Raw genomic sequence first — 20,402 nt, 5'->3', positions numbered from 1 at the left:
CTAAATGATCTCTTAAATTACGTCTGCATTTCTGTACAAACAAGGGTGGATTTTTAAAAATATGAGACAAGTCTAGGTCTGATTTTAAAATATGCCAGTGTTTCATCAATACCAATCTAATTAAATGATTCTGAGGGGAATAAGTGGTCACCAATGCAGAGTTATACGCTTGTTCTATCCAGTCAAGCAGATATCCCCGTGAGAGGAATTTAAATTTCATATCCGCCAATTTTGAAACAAAATCTTCTGTGGTCTGACAACCTCCTCAGTCTAAAGAACTGGATTTTTGGTAGAGCCTTTTTGAGTGGAGTGGGATGTGCGCCTGTGACCATCAAGAATATTTCTATCGGTCTCCTTACAGAATAAGGTGGTAATCAGTTTCCCATTGTTTTTCATAACCCACATATCAAGAAAATGTACTTGTACCCTGTTGGATTCACATGTGAACTGTAGATTCTTTTTAAATCCATTCAACAAAATCATTGAGCTCCTCTGGATCACCTTGAAAAATACCAAAAATGTCATCTATATATCTGTAATATTTTAACAACTTGGGAAGATACTTATTTTTTTTGGGCCTAAATAAAAAATGTTTTTCAAAGAAGCCCATATATAAGTTGGCATAATTAGGGGCACAGATTGAGCCCATGCTTGTTCCTGAAATCTGTTGATAAAATTCATTATTAAAACTAAAGTAATTGTATTTCATGACAAAAGTAGCACAATCTATGAGAAGGCTGTGAAATCAAACTTTACTCACCTGAAGATGACAGATATCATGCGTCACTGTGCTTTTCCTCCCGTTGATGTCCCATTGAATGATGTTGGGCTTAGACAGCTGTGGATAGTTACATGGACATAAACATTCCACATGTAAGACATCCTTGGATTCACAAAGATCCTGCATTAGGAAATATAGTACCAAAATAAATGGCTGTCTGGTGGCAAACTAAAGCGGTGAAAAAAATCATAAATTTAGCGCACAATTGAACAGATATTGATTTTTGTGGCAGGGATTTATGTAGTTGACACAAGTGTCCCATTTGTGGCCAAATATACGCCGATATCGTCCAGCACCTATGAGTGACTGAACAGGTCATCAATAAAACCGAGCTCAATGTTTTGAGCAGATTTGCTCATCGACAGGAAGTGTCTTGTTTAACTCTTAACAAGGCTTAATTTATATTTATAGTTACTGACAATCAGTTGAGGACAGTAACAAAGTGCATTCATCAGGTGGTTTCAGAGAGTTACAAGGTTCTGTAAATGCAGTGTGAAAACAATACAGCATGTACTGATATTAGAAAATGTACTTTGTAATTTGTACTTTTGAACACTTAAGTATTTTTAAAAGCAAGTTCTCTAATACTTTTACTCGAGTAAAATTTTGACTGAACAACTTTCACGTGTAGTTGAGTAATATTCAACCAGGACTATCTATCCCCTGATGTGTCAACCACAGCTGGAACACCTTTACACCAGTCCACTCCACTGAACCTCTCAGCTAAACGAAGAAGTGGACGATGTCCTGTCAGACTGCAAAGCCCTCTGAGGCCAAGTATTTAAGAATGTAGGCTATGCAAATAAACTTGATTTGAGTTTTGTTCTTGTCCCTTCAGTAAAACTGGTTAAGAAATTTAAGGGCCATGTAGAAGGCGCCAACCCAACCAGGAAAACACAAAGCAGCGAGCCACTCATATTATCCATTTTCTAGAGTTCATGGTAGACTCAGAAGTTCCAAACATCAGCCTTCTTTTCTTAAAAAAAAAGACACACACACACACACACACACACACACACACACACACACACACACACACACACACACACACACACACACACACACACACACACAGGAGTTGATTTAACGTCTTATCAATGTCTATTACATATATAAGACATGAACCAATTTTTATTTTGACTTTGAAGTTTTGTAGTGCACCTCCAAGACAAGGGGTTTAAACCAACAACCCAGAGAAGTTATTTGATGGACGCTGTGGCTTTCCTGAAATATCTTTTGAACATGTCATGACCAAATGTCAGACTTTCTAATAAAAATATCAACGCTCTCTTGGTTGAACTGAGGACACGTCTAAGAAATGTTGGCCAGGATGTAGTTGGACACCAGCTCACCGTGCACCAATCTAAATCTGGTAAGTTTAACATGCAAAGCTCCACCTCCATTTATTAACATCACATTATCAATGGTTTAAAAAAAAAGTCTATAATAAACTGTATTTAAAATTGTTTTCAGATAGACTTGTCAAAGCAAAGAAACACACTTTATTCATTGGGTGTGTTTAAGACCCAAATAGAGCACTCTGGAAATCTGTGACAGTTGGTAATGACTTCTATTAATAAACAGACAAAATGGGAACTTAGCCAGCAGCAGGAAAGTTGGGACCAGGGGAGCAGACAGAAACCAGAGACGCTGAGGCATAACTCGTGGTCAGGGACAGAAGGCTGGTGAGTTTACCAGGAGACAGGCGACGCAGGCGGGTCGACAACAGGAGATCTGGCAGGTAAAGAGTGCTGGAAGGTCTCGCATGAATGCTGAAGAACAACCTGGCAAGGAGTGAGAGAGCTGGAGAGGCTTATATGCAGGGCTGATTGGGAATGAGCTGCAGCTGAGCTTGCAGGTGAGTGGAGTTGGGCTGATGAGGTGGGAGTGGCTGACAGGTAGAGTGGAAAATTACTGAGGCAGAGGGACAGGAGGGAAACTGGAAGGATGGAAATTGTAAATTGAATCTATATTTTTCTTAAGAGGGATTATACAGACTTGGGCAAATGCTGTAGATGTTTACATTACAGGGAGTGACCTGTACAAACTGAGTTTTTAGGTATATGTGGGTCGGATGACCAGGATGTCTTCCAGTTTCTATGGAAGAGTGCTGTGGTGGTTGATAAAGTAATGTTGGTTGATCCAGAGCTAAAACATTGCAGGTTCATATGCACAGCTTTGGATTAAGATGAAGCCCTGCAGAATTTTATATTGCAGGGACCTACGTGGAGAAACTGGGTTTTTATTTATGTGGTAGTCTGGTGATTTTGATTTCTTCTAGTTTCCATAGAGAAATACAGTGTTCCTTTGTGGCACTTTGTGGTCAGTGTGTGGCCCTTGTTTGGTCTTTTATGGTGTGTGCGCCGTCCCTCTGTGGTCCTTAGCTAAAGAACATCACTGTTACAAGTTCACACGTACAGTGTTCTTTCTCTGTTTTGACAGGTTACCTTGAGAAGCACCCAGAGAACAGACAAAAAATGAAAATGGGTAGAAGTCGACGCTAAAGCGTCGATTCTGATGCCTCCGCCTGCAACAGTTTCATATAACTGACTTTTTGTTTTCCCTACACCTGATTGAAACCATTGATTCATTATAAATCCTATTTGTCCCAGGAGTTTGAGAGTTATGGTTCTGTTGATACAGTTTACAGTTAATGAGAAAAGATTGCAAGGAAAGAGCTGTTACCTTTATTACCTAATAGTATCCAACATAGTTATTCAAAAATATATCAAAGTCAAAATTAAAATTGACCAAGTTATTGGCATTAGTGTGTTTTCAGAGACAGGTCTGTCAGGCAGCCATTTTGCGGCCATCTCAAAAGTGTTGGCCTCCAAAATTTAATCAGTTCATGTACCTGTTATAGAGTGTTAGCACACAAGATTTGGTGCAAATCCGGCTCGGCACCTTCGGCGGGTGGAGGCATAATGAAACTTGTTCTTTGGACTGCTGGGTGGCTATATTATCACCATAACTGGCCACCGAAAGGGTGTCGTCATCAATATGACACGTTATTTGAACAAGCTAAATTGATGCCAAACCAAACCGCAAGAAAGGCCAGACAGTGACAATCTCCTCTCCGGAGGATAAAAGGGAGGACAGAGAAACCAGGCAGGATGAAGACCACCAAGGATTTGAAGAGGAGAAGCAGGAGCCATCAGAACCAGAGGTGTAGGTGAGAAAAAGGCTTTACCAGCAGTGTGGGAACACGATATCTATGCCCTAAGATCTGTAGTGGCATATTTTTCACCATGGCATTCTCCCTACTTTCCTAAAGGGCATTCTTAACTGGCTGATTTAGCCTGAGGTACATTTGATAGTGAGCGGCGCATAAGAAGCCAGCTGCTAGCGGATATTTGTTTGAAGCTTGATTTATATTGTTTTTAAAAAATAGTAAATTAAACCACACGAACCTAAGGGACGCAGATATTCTTCATGCGATAGATAAGAAGAAGTGCTGAGGGGTAAAGAAAACAACACACAATTACGTTCGAGTGTGATCCAAAATGTTTAAAGGAGGAGGAGACTCTTTAGAACCTTCAGATAGTATATAACAAGGTTCATTGATCATTGTTCTTCAGTCTCATCCTGGGACTGGCTCATGTTTGTTGATTTTTGTTGCATCAGAGATCAATAAACTTTGTATGGTGGAACTTGTTTTTTCTCCTCCAGTGATACTTTCTAGATGTTGGTTTAGACTTTGAAGTAAGTTTAAGGATTGATTTTTCCAGTATGATTAATAAAGTTGTGGCTTTAAGTTCAGACCACACTGGCCAATTTTCTGAGACTTTTTGTCACGACACTCTCTTTCAGGCAGAGCTGAGTATCGACTGCAGCATCTGCCAGAAGACAACACAATCACTCACGGTTTAAAATGACATATGCTATCAATAAATAGAGACGCTACAAAATATGCAACATGGAAATTGTTCTGTGCAAATTCTGCTAATAAAGTGCAAATATCGCTATCAAAGTGCCAAGTGCCATTATTAATGTGCATAGTTTAGTTGTTTGTTATAAAGAGCAATTAATACCAAACATTGTTGTCTTCCTGAGTCCATGTTATATCCTTTGTACAATTTTGTGAGTTTGTAATGAGCAAAATATATAAAAAACAAAAAGGTCTCAACTTTCATTTCAGTCAAGTCTGTTGGGGACACATGTCTCCCACACACACTCACACACACACATACTTAAAAAGATGGAATGAGTGTAATGAACAATCATACACCAATGAAAACATACTTATGAATATTATATTTAATTCTTTTCACATTATGCTGATGAATCCCTGTAATTCTTACATATGGGACCATTTAATCAGGCTGCACATTTACAGACACTCTCCTCCTCCCACACTCTTTCTTTGTAAATTCCATAATATGTACAGTATACCATGAAACAGTGTATAAACTTACAAACTTCATAAGGGGGAACAAATGGAGAGACAGAAAAACAGACAAATATAGCAGCTGCACTTATGAATAACAAGCCTAACCTGAAGAATGATGTTTAAAATGTAAATGTTCTTACACTTGTTTGATATCAAGGTTATTATAGTTAGCTAAAACTACACATTAAAAAAATAGGTTAGCTGGATTAAAAATAAAAACTAGACAATAGGAAATGTCGAAAGTTTTAGTCTTTGGTCAAATTTGTCAACACAAGCAGCATGAAGAGGTGTTGGTGCAAATAAGACTGAGATGTTTACATGACTGCCTTCAACTAAACCTGATACTGAAACTTATATTAAACTAATACTGAACACTTTTAAATAATAAAAGCTAAACTTAAATGAGCAAACCCATTCTAGAGACTAAACTGAATTGAAGACAGAAAATAAAATTAAAATTAAACAAAATAAAAGTAAAAATAAATAATGAAAAATACAACTCTGTTTGGTACTTTGAGCTTTGGCAGGTATGATGCTGTAAAAAACTAAACAAACATTTGATGACAGTTTCATAGAATAATAGTATAAATACAACTGTGATATTGTTAATATATTTTGGGGAATATAGGTTATGAAGAATGTAATTAACTGTTTTTGAATATGATGTTGTAAAAGTTTGGTGTTGTTTTGCAAAACAAAGAATGTGAGTTTTCACATAGTAATATTTTAATTCATTTATATATATATATAATAGTAGTTTTTTTTCAGACGGCTCCTTGTTTTATAGCATTAAAAAAAATGACGTTATTTCTTTCATTTTTTAAAAGAGATTATGAAGAATGCTTTGAGAATATCTGATTTACTTTAATCATATTTTATTTAAATATCCCTTGGAGTTAATTTATATATCTACTTTTTATTATTATATTAATTTATTTAATTTTATTATTATTATAATTGTTTTTATTTATTTATTTGTAATATGTAGTTAGGTTTGCTTTTTTTTTTGTTTGTAGTATTTTGATATTTGCTGTTTGGATATATTGCTAGATGTGTTTAAGATGATACTGCCTATTTGTCATTTGAAGATGTTAAATAAAGGTTGGAACCACTGCAGTGTCATTAAAAACGGTGTTTTGTCTCCACCCAGTCGTCAAATGCGTTCGTTACAACTGCCGTCGCACTTCCGGTCATTCGTATTCCACGTTCAGCTCCACACAGACAAAAACAAACTAATACAAGCCTGTTAAATAACGTTCAGCTCGTCATGAATTGTCGCCAAATAGTTTTGGAGCTGCAATAAGGAAACGTGCTTTGTTCTTTGCTTCATGGTGTTTTGTAACATGACGTACAGTAGTTTACACCAAACATATGGAAAGATTAATTTAACATTTAACACAGACGCTCATTGTGTCATTTAAAATATTATTTATATTATATTTTCGTAATATAAAATGTTTAGTCAGTGATATTTTATCTGATGAACACGTGATCCAGAAGCAGGCAAATCAAGTTTTTTTTCCGTCTAAACGAAAGTGAAAGTATGACTTTGAACGACTGAGTGGATCTCGACAACAAGGAGTGATTTCTACCAAATGTTAAGCATGGGTCGGATCTTAAAGATACTTATTTACTTGTACCTGAGTGCAGGTAAGTTCATGTCCTCAGCTTCGTTTTTGTTGGCTTCTGTGCGCCGGACTGTTCAGGAACTGTGTTACCTAATAGGACATTAATGAAATGACCGCCGTACTGTACTGAAAAATATTGTACTGTACTCCACTATTCAATACAATATTGTGCTGCAATATACTAGACTATAGAATAATGCACTATACTATACTATGCTATTCCATACTGCAGTATACTATTGTAAATGTAAGCCAGCTGTACTGTTTAATAAAGGACTAAACAGCTTCATTTTGTGTTTCTCTCAGGTGTGCAGTGTGTCCATCAGATGTCATGGCTGCCCTGTCAGTTCATTGATGAACGTGTGTTTCAGAATCCTGAGGGCCACACTGAGACTGAGCTCCTCCACAGAGAGGCGATGCTGCAGTTTGGTCAAAAAGGAGACCAAACTGTTAACCCAAATGCTGTCACTTTCCTGGTCACTGGTGAGAGCTGCAGCCTAAACAGGGGCAGATCCAGGATTTTTCAAAAATAGGGGCCATGCTTTATTATGCGGCTGGTCTGAGGGTCTTCCTCCAGAAAAATTAAGTATTAGACACTTCATTTCCTGCATTCTGTTGACTGTTTTTTTAATGTGAATAATTGGGCTGACCCCTGAAAGTCAAAGATTTGAATTATCAATCGGAGACCCTTCTGTTAAGGTTATTATCATAATAGATAGAGGCTTACAAAAATGCACAGGGAGAATATTTCAATGAGGAATTATAAATAAGGGGAATTCTGAATATATTTTTATTTTAACTACTACACTTATTTAAAAAATAAAGTGGACTGCTGTTTTTTTAGCTGCATTATTGTACACAGAGCAATGCAACAGCATGGCACGCTGTAAATTTTACAAACTGGTGACACACTGTAGTGACGACACGCTGTCGGGGATTTTATACCTAAACTATGAGCAGAACGGACACTTTCACTTTCTCTGACTGTGTGGAAACCTGATGTTTTCTCATAACATGACAAAGAAAGTCATCAAAACACGAATCTTACTGGCAAAATATTCTCATGTAGGCTGATGAAGGAGTTTCATGAGGTGCTCAAATGAAAAAAAAAAGAAAAAAGAACAAATTGTCAAATCTTTGTATTGAACAACTAAATTTGATTTGGGTCAAGCCCCAGTAAGTAAAGCTGGAACCTACCGAAGATCATCACATTCCTACATAATATTTAAAAATGGTCAATAAGGCATTTCATACAGCTCACAGTAATAATAGTTCCTTTAAAAACTGTGTATAGAGAGCCTGAGAAAAAAAAGTGAAAATAAAAATGATACATGACAAAGAAAGTTCCTCATTAATGATCATTAGTCAGATAATCTGTAGCAAAACATGGCCTATATGGAGTATATAGATGCAATACACACAGCTGAATAAAGCAAATTTCACTTTATTGTATTGTACATTTCAGGATAATAAACACATACAGGTATATACAAAATTCTAATGAGAAAATTCAGCCAATGGAGTGTTCTGAAGCAAAAAAGATTAACACTGAAAACTAATGTACTCTGTTCTGTTCTAGGATCTAAGTTGGACCTGCGGCGGTACGTAGAGGGAGTGGAACCAGAGCAGTTGGAGTGTGAGCTGCGTAGGTACAGTACAGCAGGGATCCATGTGCGCTGGCCGGTCCAGGGGGCCAATGAGTTCAACCGCTGGTTCAGCTGCACCCTCAAACACACCAGGGGCCTGTTCACAGTCACCAGCTTCCTCAGACACCCAACTGACCAACCCCCATCTGGACAACAGGACTACCGTAGCTGGACTTCTATCGCGGACAGAGAGATACTCATAACCACACGTAATATCAGTCCCATATCCAAACTTAATCTCTGTCTGTGTTCAGGACTAAGAACTAAATCGTATCTCTGTCTTGTCACATCTGTTTCCACAGCTGTCATGGTCATTAAAACAGAGACTCCATCAGTGACATCAAGCCTCAGTGCCCAGAAAAAGCTCCACTGCCAGTTTGCTGTTGATCACAAAGGACCAGACGTCACTGTGGAGTGGCACTGGCAGCATCGTGGAGAGAGAATCAGACTCTTCAGCCATAACAGTCGCTCAGGGCAGACTCAGGGGAAAGGTGTCGGGCTGAAGAGCCTCGCAGGTGGAGATGCTTCCTACACCCTCCCCTTCACCAAGATGAGCAGTGAAGGGACGTATATTTGTTCTGTGTCGGTGAATCCACTGTTCACCAGTCTGGACATAAGTCTGCATATTGAAGGTGAGGAAGAGACAAGATGCTAGAATCAAATGTCTGGCTAGGCTGATATTTCAAGGTATTAATAGTCTTAAGTTGAAAAAAAATACTATATTCTTAGTAATAATATTAAAAGTAACATGAAATTATTAAATTACAGATTGTTTTCTCCAGGACAAAGTGAACCTCGAGTAAAGATTTATTTTGTCAGGCTACTATTTCCATAGTCAAGAGTAAGATTTCTTGCTCAGTATTATTATTATTGTCATTGCCATTAGTAGTAGTAGTAGTAGTAGTAGTAGTAGTAGCCACAATAATTAATTTAACAGTTGGAGCAGAAGCAGTAACACTAATAATTGTATATTTTGTAGTAAAAAAAATAACAAAGTAACAAAAAAGTCCTTCACTGGATGAAAATTTGGCTATTTCTGTTTTTAAATCAATCAATCAATCAATCAATAAATTGTGCACAACACAGGAAGGAACAGCTGGACAAACTAATAACCTAACAACAAAATACTATTTTGATAATTGATTAATTGTTTTGAGTATTTTTTTAAGTAAAAAAGGAAAAACTCTTTGATTTCAGCTTCTTAAATGTGAACATCCTCTGGTTTCTTTACTCTTCTCTGACAGTAAACTGAATATTTCTGAGCTGTGGACAAAACAAGACATTTGAGGATGTCATCTTGGACTCTGATCCATATTTTTCCACCATTTTCTGACATCATGAAATCGAGTTACTGAGAAAATAATCATTAGTTTTAGTCCGAAAAACACTTTATTAGGCAAAACAGTTTCACCATATTTTACATTAAGGCAATCCAAAAGTAATGGAAAGTAATCAAGTTACATTATTGTAATATTGTGATAATTGGATAATGTTACTGGCTACATTTTGAAGAGGTAATTAGTAACTGTATCAGAATACATTTTTAAAGTGACCCTCCCACACTTGCCAACAGTCCATAGAAATTACTCTCTCTGTTATAAAGAAACCTGACGTTGGTTCTTAGCAGCTGGACTCAAACTTGTTACAGAAACTTCTTGCTGAAATATTTAATTTCACGTTATTCTGTCCTCCCCTCAGAGGCTCCCCGCGTCTCCCTCAACGTTGGACCCACCCTCTTGCTGCAGGACGGCATGGAGCAGAAGGTTATCTGTGAGGCAGTGAGTTACTACCCTCTGGATGTGGACATAGTTTGGTATGTGCAGGACCCGGCAGCGTCAGGCCAGAGGGTGGGCGCTCCGCTCCCCAAGGTGCTCCAGAACATTCTGCTGTCCAGCCACAAACACAACCAGGACCAGACCTACTCGCTGTCGGCTTTCTTCTACCTCCAGGCTTCGCTCAGGGACTCGGGGAGACAGTTTACATGCAGCGTCTCCCATAAGTCCCTGAGAGTGCCCATCAAAAAGAGCTTCATCTTGACTGTTGAAGGTGAGAAGAGGATGCTGTAGTACCGCGAGTGACCACACAGTGGCAGCAGAGGAACACTTCTGACATCCACTGTAACTTGATGCTTGTTGTGTTCTCTCTGTTCAGAGCCAACCAGCTGGATGTTCAACCTCACTGTTGGCTTCGTTGTGGTCGCACTGCTGATCATCTTGTGTTATACCCTGCCCTTGCTGTACTCGGGTGAGTGTGGAGACCCTCATACAAACAGGTTGTTAAAGGGATAGTTCAGTTAATTGAAATGAAGCTGGTTGATGGAAGTGGGTTTTTATTAAGTATAATTAGTGTCTTGCCTACATTAAATGGAGAAACAGAGTGGGGCACCAGCATGGAGGTTAAGCAATATACTGCTGTGGAGAGGTTCAACAGTTGAAGGTGTTTTAGACACTTCAGAAAGATCCACCCCAAAAGATTAATATCAGTGTAAGTGTAGGCTATATTTACAATGTTTTCAGTGCTTTACCTTGCTGCCAGACAGCCTTTTCTGACACAACTGACGTTGTGTGAGTCAAGTGTTGCTCTCTGCAAACCAACCAGACTCCATGAGAAAAATCAGTTATTTTATCTTGCAGGGAATGTGAGAGTTGCTGGTCTACTGTTGCCTCAGTATGTTAGTTTGCGGTATTGTGTGACTTATGTGAAGTTACACAATAATACAAACAAACAGATTGAGGCAGCGGGAAACCAGTAACTCCTGTGTTCTCTGAGGTATTTTGCCTGTGGAGTTTGGTTGGTTTGGAAAGAGCGATATTTGACTTATGTAACTGAAGTTTCTCATCAAAAAAGGATGTCTGGCAGCAAGGCAAAGTGGTGAATATATTCTAAATATAGTACACGTGATATTAGTTTTTTTTCTTTTTAGGTGGATCTTTTTTAATTGGCTAAAAATACCTTTTGTTGTTGACTGTACCTGTCCCCCACACTTCATTGCCTAGCTTCTGAGCTGGGACTCCTCTCTGCTTCTCTTTATTGGGGTTGTGCCCACTGGCATCTACTGTAGGTAATACATTGGCTATTGATAAGTACTACAAACAAACCTACATCAAATTATCTGAACTATCCCTTTAAAACGCTCTCGCTATGTAAAAAGACATAAAAGAAGAGGTATCATTACAGTCTTGCTGTGTATAGTTCAGGGAAATATCAGACAATGCAAATCATGTTCACATCAGTTTGTCATATGAAGTGTTGATGCCTGAAAGTGATTATCATTCATTTTCTCCGCAGCAAGAAAAAAGTCAGCAGAGGTAAGGTGTTGTTGTTGTTCCCATAATTTTTTTTTTATCACCATCAGTGCAGATGCAGTATTTAATCTCTCTGTGTCTTCACATGTGTGTGTTCTGAGCAGAAGAAACCTTACTGAGCAGCCTCGGAGGAATGAACAGACCAACTGGAAACACCAGCGAAGGCAGACTGTCCTCCTCGCTGCTCCCTCCTTCATTTCTATTTCAGAATGTCTGAGGCATTTGATTTTGGTTTGTTTTGTTGAGATCAATTTGGGTTTCTGTGAAACCAAATGTGTTTCTTCATGTTGCACAGTTCAGATTTTTGCTTTGATTTTGCTCATGCTGAAAGTAAATGAAAAAAGAAGCTAAACTGTTGGTCTCCTAGGTGAACAGCAACCCACACATTGATAAACTGGTGAAAATGCAGCAATCAAAATTTAAAGGTACCTTGAGAGAAGAGAAGAGTTTTTCACCACAAGCAGTGCTGTGGAGCAGCTGCTTTTAGTGTGAGTGGCTGTTTCGTTTGTATCAACAAGTGCACAGGCAACATGACACACATTACTACCAGTGGTTTCACACTATTGATCTACAGGTGGAGGTAATGTGCAAACAAGCAAAGCAATTCTCCAACAAAAGCAGTGAAGAAGAAGAACTCTGGTAGCTAGAAGACACGAATGTAAACAGTGATTTTGAATGTGTAAATAAGATTAAAATATTTTTAAAATCGGCTTTAGAAATGTTGAAGTAAATAAGGAAGTAAATAGTTTTAACAAATTTTGTTAGACCTCACGGAGAAACCTACCAGCTATTCCATTAAAGGAGCTATATGTAAGAATTTTAGTTCGCTGTATGCTTTTGTACGAAGATTCCCTCCAATAAAAATATTATTTAAAAAAAATAATTTAGTTTAAAACATTTAAAAATGAACTAAAATGGTCAATAGAATGTAAAGTAATAACAGTTTTGATGTTAGCAATACCACGCTAAAATGCTAGCCTTGGCCTGCCATGTCTTCTTATACCAGTTAGTGTCTTAAAAGGCGTCAGTGAGTCATTGTAGAGTCCAGTCTGCTCTCACCGCAGCGTGTGAGGATGATGCAGAAAACCACATTTAGCAGCAAAGAAAAAAAGTGATAGAATTATGAGCAAAACAAGAATTAACAATGGCGTTCCTGAGATATAATAAAATTAGATTCTGAGCTCACTGACAGTGCTGACGGAGCTTTACTGACAATGTTAATGTGTCTGCTACTGCAAGTTAGCAGTTTCTTGAAGGAAAGAAAGACCTCTGGAAGAGACTGTGCTTTTCCCTGTTTTGATCATAGGTGTGGACACCAACTCTCTAGTGATGCTGCCCACAGGTTGTTTGGAGTATGAATTTGACAGGTGGCCAGTTCTTACATATAGCTCCTTAAATGTATTTAAATTAAATAATTAAATTAACATGGACACTGATAACATTTAAGAATTTATGATATTGTGAAACGGTGTTTACATTATTGCTGGCAACATGTGAGTGAACAATAAAACTTTCTTGGGGTAAGAAAATTGTCTTTTCCTTTGATTTTCATTTCTTGTGAGATCTCACTGGAACTTTAAGTCTAAAATTTATTTTAGCAGTTAGATAGATAAGCTGTGTAAGATTTAAAGGGGTCTCTTGGCAGAATATACTAGAAATGCAATACAAGTATGTTAATTCAATTCTGTATAATCTTCTGAATAGCTAAAGAGAGCACAGGTCTTCTTTCACGGAGACCGCCATGTTTCTACAGTAGCCCAGAATGGGTGAGTTTCCTACACACTTTGGAGGGGATGGTGATATGAGTAGATTGCAATCTGCTCACTTCTAGATAACACTAAATCCTACAGACTGGTCCTTTAAATGAAAGATGCTTCACTTTTCCCTTTCACTCCTACTGTGTGATGAAAAGCTAACTCTTAAATTCAATGCCATAAAAATGCTCTTAATTTTGTTAGCGCTCCAGATGTCTCTTAACTTGGTCAACTGTAGATCCGAGGCGGCTGCAGCACAAAAAGACGTGAGCGTACACCTTCTGAGACATGTTGTGGAATGAGCGGTACATTTTTTTCACAGTATGAATGATTCATGGTAGCTTTAACCTATTTGCAGTTGCCAAACATACTTTTAATATGATGCTTTGCCATTTTTTCTTCTCCACTCTGCAGCAGTAAAAGTAACAAGAATACAGCTATAGCTACTGATTAATCTATTATTTTCTTGATTAATTGATTAGTAGTTTGTCAATCATTTGTCAATGTCAATCAGTGCCTCTCAAAGTCCATGATGACGTCCTCGAGTGTCTTGTTTTGCCCACAACCCAAAGAAATTTAGTTTCATGTCATAAAGGAGTAAAGAAACCAGGAAATATTCACTCTGAAGAGGCTGGAATCAGAATTTTGGATTTTTTTTTTGTCACTCAAGCCGATAAAGCAATTGTTAAAATAGTTAGCGATTAATTTAATAATCAGTTAATCATTGCAACATTAGAAGCATCATTTTTAAAAAGATATGTTTTAATATTTGCTCTTGGTGTAAGCTGTCTAACGTCACCGGTCACTGGTGTCGAAGTCCAACTGGAGCTGCAAGTCATGTTTGATTTCGTCACGTAGAATATAAAATGTGACTCAAGTCTGACTCTAGTCCAAGTCATGTGACTCTTTCCCTTCTTATCCATTTTCTCTGAGAAGTCTAATATAACAGCAGCAGTGTCTTCCATTTGCCAGGTTAGTTTTCTTTTTCAGACCATCTTTTATCATTTCATCCCTGTTTGTATATTGATTTCGTGTATCCCTTGATACTGGAGATAGCATATAAATTAGAAGTAGAAAGAAAAATGACATAACATGTTTTTGCACAGTGATATGTCACTGAGAAATTTAAATTTAAAACAACAAACAAAGGGAGAAATAAAGGGCAAATTTAAGTGTAATTCTTGGAACTTTGATAAATAAAGGCCCTGAACCACAGGCCTTAATGGTTTCATTTATTCTCTTTCTGTTGCTTCCTTTCAAACACACACTCAAGTCTGCATATGCACAAGTAAAATCAAAGCTTCTTGTAAAACTTCCAGATGACCTTTAGAAATCCTCGGCTTTCGCATTACATACTCTCTCTGTTCTCTCTCATTAGAAACACGCACTCACAAAAAACACGCTTGTAAAACATACTGAACCTCGCTGCTCGTATACGTCAGCCGTCAGCTTTGAAGTGGACTGATGAAGAGGAACTTTAAGATGGAGGACACACGGAGGACACCTAAACTGGTCAGTCAGGTCTGAGTCAGTTCACAGGGATAAACAGAGCTTTTTTAGACTGATACCAGATGTGTGTGTGTGTGTGTGTGTGTGTGTGTGCTGCCAGCGCCCTTTGCCCTCAGGGTTATGTGTGTGTGTGTGTGTGTGTGTGGCCCAGGTTTGATCACAAATGCTCAGACAAACAGAGTAAATCAGCACTACGCCTGTCTAAGAGGCACAGAGGACAAGAAGGAGAGTTTGAGCTTGAAGCAGAAATGAAAAAACACTTTTGATGATCTTTAAAGAAATGCCCCGACAAAACAGGAAAGGAAACACTGAAGATTCACATAGAGCTCCTAAAGACCAGGGATGTCCTGATTAAGTTTTTTGGCCCAGATCCTGCTCCTTTAATGCTGAGTCCAATCTGATACTTATATTTATATATTTAAAGGTCCAATGTGTCAGATTTATTGGTAGAGTATGGCAGAAGAGGAATATAATATTAAAGTTTTTTTGTAATCACCTGAAAATAAGTTGTGTTTTCGTTATCTTAGAATGAGACATTCATATCTACAGAGGGGGCGGGTCGTCCTCAGTGGACCGCCATGTTTCTACAGTAGCCTAGAATGGACAAACCAAACACTTGTCTATAAGGCCTTTTGAGTTGTCCTTCAGTTTCACGGTCACCGCAGGTTCTCCTACACACTTGGAATGGGAGGGCGAGGCGACATGCCACTAAATCCTCCACACTCGTCCTTTAGCTGACACGGTGAAATGACGGCTGTAGCTTTCTAAACTCGGCACACGTCATTGTTAATAATTATATTATTATATTGGAAAGAAGGCAGACATCTCTACAGCTAATATCCCCAAAACTAATTTGATAATCCTGCACATGATACTGCAAAGTAGAGGGATCAAAAATGAAAACCATACAATGTGATTTGATGGTTGAACTCTTCTCAGGGTACATGTTGTCCTGTGCAACACCGTAACATTCCTCAATACACCGACACATCATTCCTGAGAAAATTACTATGCAAAGACCAGCTTTTGACATACAGGGTGTATTTATCCAAAATGCCAAAATGGCAAACATGTTCTGGCCAAATACAAACTGGATTAACACATATAAATGAAATGCAGGCTGCTATTCAATAAGAATACTTTGGAGGATTTTCCAGTAATAAATACGGTGGGAAACTTTGATTTAGAAATAATGAAAATGGGCAGATATATGGACTGTGGCAGCTTCAGTAGAGAAACAGAGTTTACAGTTACACTGTAAAGGTCTGCTAGGAAAACCCTCAGTTTACAAGGAACATGAAGTTATGTGTTAATTATGTAGTTTCAGGTCAGGGTGACACAGCTGCTTGTCATAGATGATGAGAAACAAATGAACGTGACAGTTGGGACACTGCATGTTTCATCAGCTCTATAACTAGAGTGACTTTATCCAGTCACAGATCTTGAGACGATAAGCCGGTTTGTGAGACAGGAGGCAAGCCAGGGCCGGTGCAGGCAGTTGGCTGATTTCACAGTAGATATAGTGAAGCACACACACTCTGATCCCTGGATGTTGTAACTGTACAGAGAACAATTAGCTCAGAAAAGTGCAGGAGGCTGGAGATGATTTAATGCTGCTGTGGTTGTATCTCTTTGTCTGTTTGACTGCTGGATCCTTATCAGTGATCTTGTGTTTCCAGGTGTGCTATTAGAGCTAACCAGCAAAGTAAGGACATGTCTGAGTGTGCTGGGTAAATAAAGAGCCAAACTCCTTTTTTTTAGGATTTAATTATGACATTCATTATTTGACTTGGACCTAATCATCTCTCTGGTTCTAAGAAAAAAAAACTGTGGCACACAAACACGCTGCAGTGCAGCTGGTAAAAAACACGTTGGGTCTCAGCCTCATGTATGTGAATGAGTCTACGGCCATGTTAGTGTCTCTTTGAAGCTATATTAGCCTTAAGATGATTTGAACTTAAAGGGGCAGTTCACCCCAAAATCAAAAATACATATATTTCCCCTGGCCTCTATTGCTATTTATCCATCAAGATTTTCTCTCCAGTATAATGGGACTAGATGGTTTCGGCTTTGGTGCTGAAAGAGACCATGTTGTGAGCAGTTTCATTGAGGAATTGTTTTCTTTCTATTAGAAAGAAAGTAGTTCTGGTAGATTCTACTGCAGAAAGAAAGTAGTTCCTACATGAAACTGCTCACAATAAGGTCTGTGACTTATATTGAGAAACCGGGGTCATGATTTTTAGAAAAAGACACTGGTTTAGAATTTTTCAAATGTATTTTTTGCTGCCTGGAGCAACACACTTGTGCTAGTTAGTCCCATTATATTTGAGAGAAGGCAGGCATCACTACAGCCAATATTTCCAAAACCCTGCAACTCACACCAAAGCAGCACAGATGGATAAATAACACTACAGGCCAGAGGAAAAATATCTGATTTTGAATTTGGGATGCATTGTCCCTGTAATGCTAATGTCAGCAACTTTTTTTCAAAGCTATTTTCATTGCACTTACACAGAAATAGATATAACAGCAAAAAAACAAGGACAGCAAAGCTGAACAAATAAAGTTCAAGAATAGACGAGTCTGTTATGTTTTCCCTGGCATGTTTTCATGACATGGAGACTGACTATTGTTCTAATGGCCAATTATTCTAAAACCTAAATAATAGGTTTGAAATATGTCCTATTGAACCAAAAGCCTGTTATCCTGAAAACAAACAGCCATTGCTCTGAAAACGCACATCCTCCCTGCAGGTATCTGGGGTCAGAGTTTGATCAGCCTACATCTGATGACTCATCTGACGGGAGCACACACCAACCGAGGTACTACTTTATTGATCTTGATCCAACATTGGAAATTTGTCTATGATAGTAAAATTTATTGAAATGTCATGTGAAGTTTAAGGTTATGGGTTTAGTGGCCAAAAATCTGTTTTAATTTAGACAGACAGACTATCCCCTATTTGGTTGTGTGTTACGGGTTAACACCTTTTTTTGCAACTCTAGCAGCATCATATTATGTGGAACTGGATAAACAACTCAACCACCTCCTGCTTGAGGTCTTCCAGTCAGACACACGCCTGCTAAGATGATTTTATTTCTAAGAATTTGACTGTTTCCTATGAACTTTTATGACTGGAATGTCATCAATAGGCCAAATGGCTGAAATTCAACTTGTGTAATTAGTTCATTACCACGTAAAATAAACAAATATACAAGAAAATAAAAAATCATCACTGACTTCCCAGAGAAAGTATATTTTAATGTTAATGAACTGCATAGTTCATATAAAATATAAGAAAACATTTTGAACTCCATTGTTATGCCCTTAATTAAAAAATTAACAATCCATTATTTAATGAGAATAAGATGAAACAAAAGCCTTATTTTAGACCATTTCAGAAGTTATACTGTAAAAAAAAAAAAAAAAAAAAAAAGAGTTAAGACAACTCAAGGAAACTGCCTTGGCTCGATTGCTGAAATAAACTAATAATAAAAACTAATATCACACTGTAAAAATACTTGACTACAAGTAAAAGTGCTGCATCCACAAAAACCTTACTGAAGTAAAAGTATGCAAAAATTATCAGATAAATATATTTAAAGTAAAAGTATTCATGTTGCGGTAAAATGTTCCCTTTCAGTGTTTTTATGTCTGATGTTTCTGGATTAATATTATTGCATTCATGTTACTTCTGTTTACTGCTGTAGATGTTTAAGCATGAGCTCACTTTAATTACTATATAGGCCACTGTTGACTAGTTTAATCTACAGCAATGCATCATGGTCTATAAGACCATTAAATGTCTGCAGCATCACTGTCCTGTGAGAACCATGTATCTCTAAAAAGTCAGAAAACAGCTTTTTTTTCCCAACATCATGGATTAAATCGTTCAGTATTTGCCTCTGGGATGTAGTGTAGAAACATAATGTTGGATAAAATGGAATTAAAGTACAAAGTAAGTACAGTTTTCCAGTGCCTTCTGGTCAAATAAGTTCTTCAGACATCTCAGCAGAGGTGCAAAAACATTTTGGTGGGTGCTAAAGAAAAAAAAAAGATTAAAAGAAATTATTTCACTGCATATGGACACAAAAAAAAAAAAAAAAAAGGTTGCACTCTCTGGGCTCCTCAACTCTTAGATCAACCCCTGCTTGTTCTAATGAAACATATGTCATGTAGCTAATGTTAGCTAGGTGGTAATTAAGTTGTAGTTTTAAAGGTTTAATTTAGTTTTATAACAGTTACATATCTTTATTCTCTTTACAACATGTTATGAAACGTTCAGGGCAAATTTAATCAAACTGTCCAACATGCAACTCTTAGCAACTTAGCTTAATCTCATCTGCTAAGCCTGCAGATGAGATTTTAACCATAAAGGGCAAACAACATCGCTGGGTTTCATATTGTCTGTATAAAGGTTTCCAGGTTTTTAATGTTTTTACCTGATGATAAATGAGAAATATAAAAAATGGTGGAAAAAAGATAATAATTTCAGGTTCTTCCTCTCCCTCTGTACCAGGCTGTGTGCTGCCCACATGTTTATTCATACTTGTCAGTGTGTCGCGCAGTAGATTTGAAGGGCGTTGGCAAATTTTATTAATGGCGGCTGTGTCACAGTGTGTGTCTGAGGTTTGCAGACTGACCTTCTGATCCTGCAGTGTCCCAGCAATAAACTGGTAACTCAAACTCAGTGGAAATTTCATGTCAAGAGCAGCAAAGGTCCCATCTGTGTGTGTGTGTGTGTGTGTGTGTGTGTGTGTGTGTGTGTGTGTGTGTGTGTGTGTGTGTGTGGCTCATAGGACCCTGTGACCAAACCGCTGGCCACACACTTAACTACTGCACGCATAATGAAGATCAATGTAGAGCTAGTGGAAACTTCACGGTCTGAGTGTGTTTTGAGAGTGTGTGTGTGTGTGTGACAGTCTGTGGCTTCACTTCTCCTCTTTTCTCCCCATCTCCTTTTTCCTTTTCCTTCCTCACCACAAACGCCCCACTTTTCTATCTTTCTGGTCTCAGTCTGTGTCTCTGGGCTTCAGCTCGGGGCTAACAGCGCAGCGCTCCTGTGATCTCTGAATAATAAACAGCTCTAATGACGGTCCGGCCGTCTGGCTCTCCTCTCCTGAGCTGTTGTGACAGATCTGGAATAACACCAGACGGATTTCCAACACAAAGGGTGTTTGGAAAAGTAAAGCAGCTAATTGCCATCACTGTTATCACTGTCAGACCTTGACTCACGCAGTTATTCTTCGACTCTCTGCCCTGCCAGTTTCACTTGTGAGGTCAGGTTGCATGAAGACTCAACAAGTAATAAAAAAAAGAAAAGTACATGCAGCAGCTTGGAGGCGATGAGCTCATCCCATGGAGTTTCTGGCCTGGCTGAAGGTGCGCT

At 38.2% G+C, this 20,402-nt stretch overlaps 1 protein-coding gene across 1 annotated transcript; it reads left to right on the top strand.

Annotated features, from left to right (window-relative positions):
* Positions 1-6,664: 6,664 nt before the first annotated feature.
* On the top strand, positions 6,665-12,010 carry dhrs13b.2 (dehydrogenase/reductase (SDR family) member 13b.2). The gene is made up of 8 exons (XM_084718188.1): positions 6,665-6,821; positions 7,106-7,282; positions 8,379-8,654; positions 8,748-9,077; positions 10,144-10,491; positions 10,597-10,689; positions 11,734-11,753; positions 11,855-12,010. Exons 1-8 carry the CDS (start codon positions 6,767-6,769, stop codon positions 11,867-11,869), a joined length of 1,314 nt encoding a protein of 437 aa, XP_084574314.1. The 5' UTR covers positions 6,665-6,766; the 3' UTR covers positions 11,870-12,010.
* Positions 12,011-20,402: the final 8,392 nt, after the last annotated feature.

This window comes from Lutjanus erythropterus, chromosome 4, assembly GCF_056507025.1.
Source record: "Lutjanus erythropterus isolate fLutEry1 chromosome 4, fLutEry1.hap2, whole genome shotgun sequence".
In the NCBI taxonomy this organism is placed as follows: Eukaryota; Metazoa; Chordata; class Actinopteri; order Lutjaniformes; family Lutjanidae; genus Lutjanus; species Lutjanus erythropterus.
Note: the sequence above shows the minus strand (reverse complement) of the source record. Positions and strands in the feature narration are given on the sequence as shown.